General features: G+C 42.0%; 1 protein-coding gene across 1 annotated transcript; it reads left to right on the top strand.

The window, feature by feature from the left end:
* Positions 1–662: 662 nt before the first annotated feature.
* On the top strand, positions 663–1,789 carry LOC149569387 (uncharacterized). Its single transcript, XM_089817734.1, has one exon. It carries the CDS (start codon positions 734–736, stop codon positions 1,592–1,594), a length of 861 nt encoding a protein of 286 aa, XP_089673860.1. The 5' UTR covers positions 663–733; the 3' UTR covers positions 1,595–1,789.
* Positions 1,790–2,605: the final 816 nt, after the last annotated feature.

Below are 2,605 nucleotides of genomic sequence, written 5' to 3'. Positions count from 1 at the left end.
CCAAATTGAAGATTCTGGACAAGTGTAGAGGACGAAGAAATGTGAATAAGTTTATCTCCATCTTTTGACTTTTGGCGTGCAGTGAGGGATAGTGCAGAATGTGCAGAGCGCACTAGGAATATATAATGACAAATACACAAGTAATGCAGGGCGAGATTGGAGTAGGTAGCCTCACGACCTGGGATCGAATCCCACGGCCTGCAATGCGCACTCAGTCTTCATTTTTATGAGGCTGATTTTGCAGAGGCGATGTAAGTTGTGAAGTTGTCTGATTTGAGGTCCCTAGAAAGTACACATGGCACCTCCACACCACTATGCATTGTCTGTGGTTATAAATCCCCGCCGACCTAATTTATTCAAGCTGGCACAACGCACTAAAACAAATTCTTTCTATCATTGAGAAAAGCTGCAGCTCTTTCAAGGTCCAACCAAATTTAATGTACCCAATGTACTTACTGAGCGTTCTAAGTCTCATTTGGATATAAGATAATTAGAATGTGAGGAAGAAGATCGTGAGTTGAATGAAATGCGTGGAATGTTTCTTTTTGTGGGGACAGTGCGCCACCCTGGACTTTCTTATTGGAAACCAGCCAGGTTTGATTGAGATGGGTGCCTTGGGAATGTGTATAAATACTTACCAGCTTCTCTCATTTTGCATGACAAGCTCATATATTTGGGTGTCATGTATTGATAGTAAATCATCGTGGGTAGAAGTTTTTTTCCCTTGTAAGAGATGGCGAGTAGAGGATGTTTTATAATAAGCTCTCTTTTGCTTGCGCTTGTGTTTGCATTGAGCCTTTGTAATCTGAATGGGGTGGAAGGTAGGGGAAGCAAGTTTCTGAGTAAAGAGACGGACTATAAAGCTCCACGTGGAAAAGTGGAGTCTGTAGAGGGCTCTGTGAAGGTTCAAAAGCAGGGTAACTACGGTGCCGGGTCTGGGTCTGGATCAGGTTCTGGTTCTGGCTATGGTGTTGGGAGTGGTGTTAAGCCTGGCTTGGGTTATGGAACTGGGTCGGGTTCTGGTTCAGGCTTCGGCGCTGGGTCTGGTTCGGGTAATGGCTATGGTGGAGGCCAAGGCTCTGGAAGTGGGTATGGAGCTGGCTCTGGTTCTGGTTCTGGCAGTGGGTATGGAGCTGGTTCAGGCAGTGGGTCTGGTTATGGGTCAGGCTCTGGTAGTGGCTATGGTGCTGGTTCGGGTAGCGGCTCAGGATATGGAGCAGGTTCTGGCTCTGGGTCGGGTTATGGAAGTGGTTCTGGTTATGGTAGTGGTTCTGGTAGCGGCTCGGGCTATGGTGCTGGCTCCGGTTTAGGTTCTGGATATGGTGCTGGTTCCAGTTCAGGGTCTGGTTATGGCGCTGGCTCTGGTTCGGGCTATGGCGCTGGTTCCGGTTCAGGGTCTGGTTATGGCGCTGGCTCTGGTTCGGGCTATGGCGCTGGTTCCGGTTCAGGGTCTGGTTATGGTGCTGGCTCTGGTTCGGGTTCTGGTTACGGCGCTGGCTCTGGTTCGGGTTATGGTGCTGGCTCTGGTTCGGGTTATGGTGCAGGCTCTGGCTATGGAGGTGGTTCGGGATATATACCTGGCAAAGGGTATTAGACAGGACGCAATCTCCATTGTTTGTCATATTTTCTCTTCTGTGGTAAATAAGCAGCTCTTTTTTCGAAAGGGGTGAAGAAGGTCATGATAATTATGAAAAGATAGCCGTCACTTCTTTTAGAGAATAATGTCTATTATGAATGTAGATAACTAAGCTTTTGTCGACCATGCAATATAATGTACTTTGGAGATGAATTATCTTTGAATAAATCTTGTACTGATTAATGGTAAACAATGTGGCAAAGAAAACAGTCCCATAAAATTTTGTGCCGTTTAAATCACGTTAAGGTCGTTTACGAAACAAATATAAAGAGCAAAGTCAACTGTCCATGCATGCGAAAAACGACGTCCTAGTAAGGCAAGCAATTCTTAAAAGAAGAATATACGGAATTTTTTTAGAAACATCAAATAATAGAAACAAGAAAAACCACTGATTGTCGCGTGCAAATTATCCTGAAACATGACCTGATTCTGCATGCAAAATATGATCCCCTATATCTGCCTTATTTTCAATTAAAAATCTTAGACTGCCTTCTGCTTCTACCACTCAAAAGCTATTGCAATTAATTTTTTTTTATGCGTATGTTCGATGATTAATACAACATTTGAGAATTCAAAAAAAATAGGAATATGAATAATTCATCTCATTCCTGATTGATACAAGAGTCCAAATTCCCTCTCAAGGTATTACACAACAAATATAATTTTATTTTTATTGTTATTTAGATAAAACCAATTATACAAGTCGTACCAGTGATAACTTTGATAGTCGAAGAGGGCTTTTCAAATCAAAAAGTCAGAAAATAACGATTCATGTTTGAATGTAAGAACAATTAATTATTATACAGATTAATGGATCAGCTAAGATAGCTAAAAGAATCAATTCTAGAACTGAAATAAAACTAGGTAATGGACTAATTAGAATATACTTTTCTTGACACTAAACGAACTAAAAACCGACATTTTTTCTCTCCATATAGATATAACATGGACGGATACAATAGAAACATG

The sequence above is a fragment of the Cupressus sempervirens genome, chromosome 3 (assembly GCF_028749045.1).
Source record: "Cupressus sempervirens isolate cs-2001-9-10 chromosome 3, ASM2874904v1, whole genome shotgun sequence".
NCBI classification, from domain to species: Eukaryota; Viridiplantae; Streptophyta; class Pinopsida; order Cupressales; family Cupressaceae; genus Cupressus; species Cupressus sempervirens.
This window is presented reverse-complemented; position numbering and strand designations above follow the sequence as displayed.

Excerpts from the sequence above, each read along its gene's own strand:
- LOC149569387 (XM_089817734.1), top strand. The coding sequence starts at position 734 with ATGGCGAGTAGAGGATGTTTTATAATAAGCTCTCTTTTGCTTGCGCTT.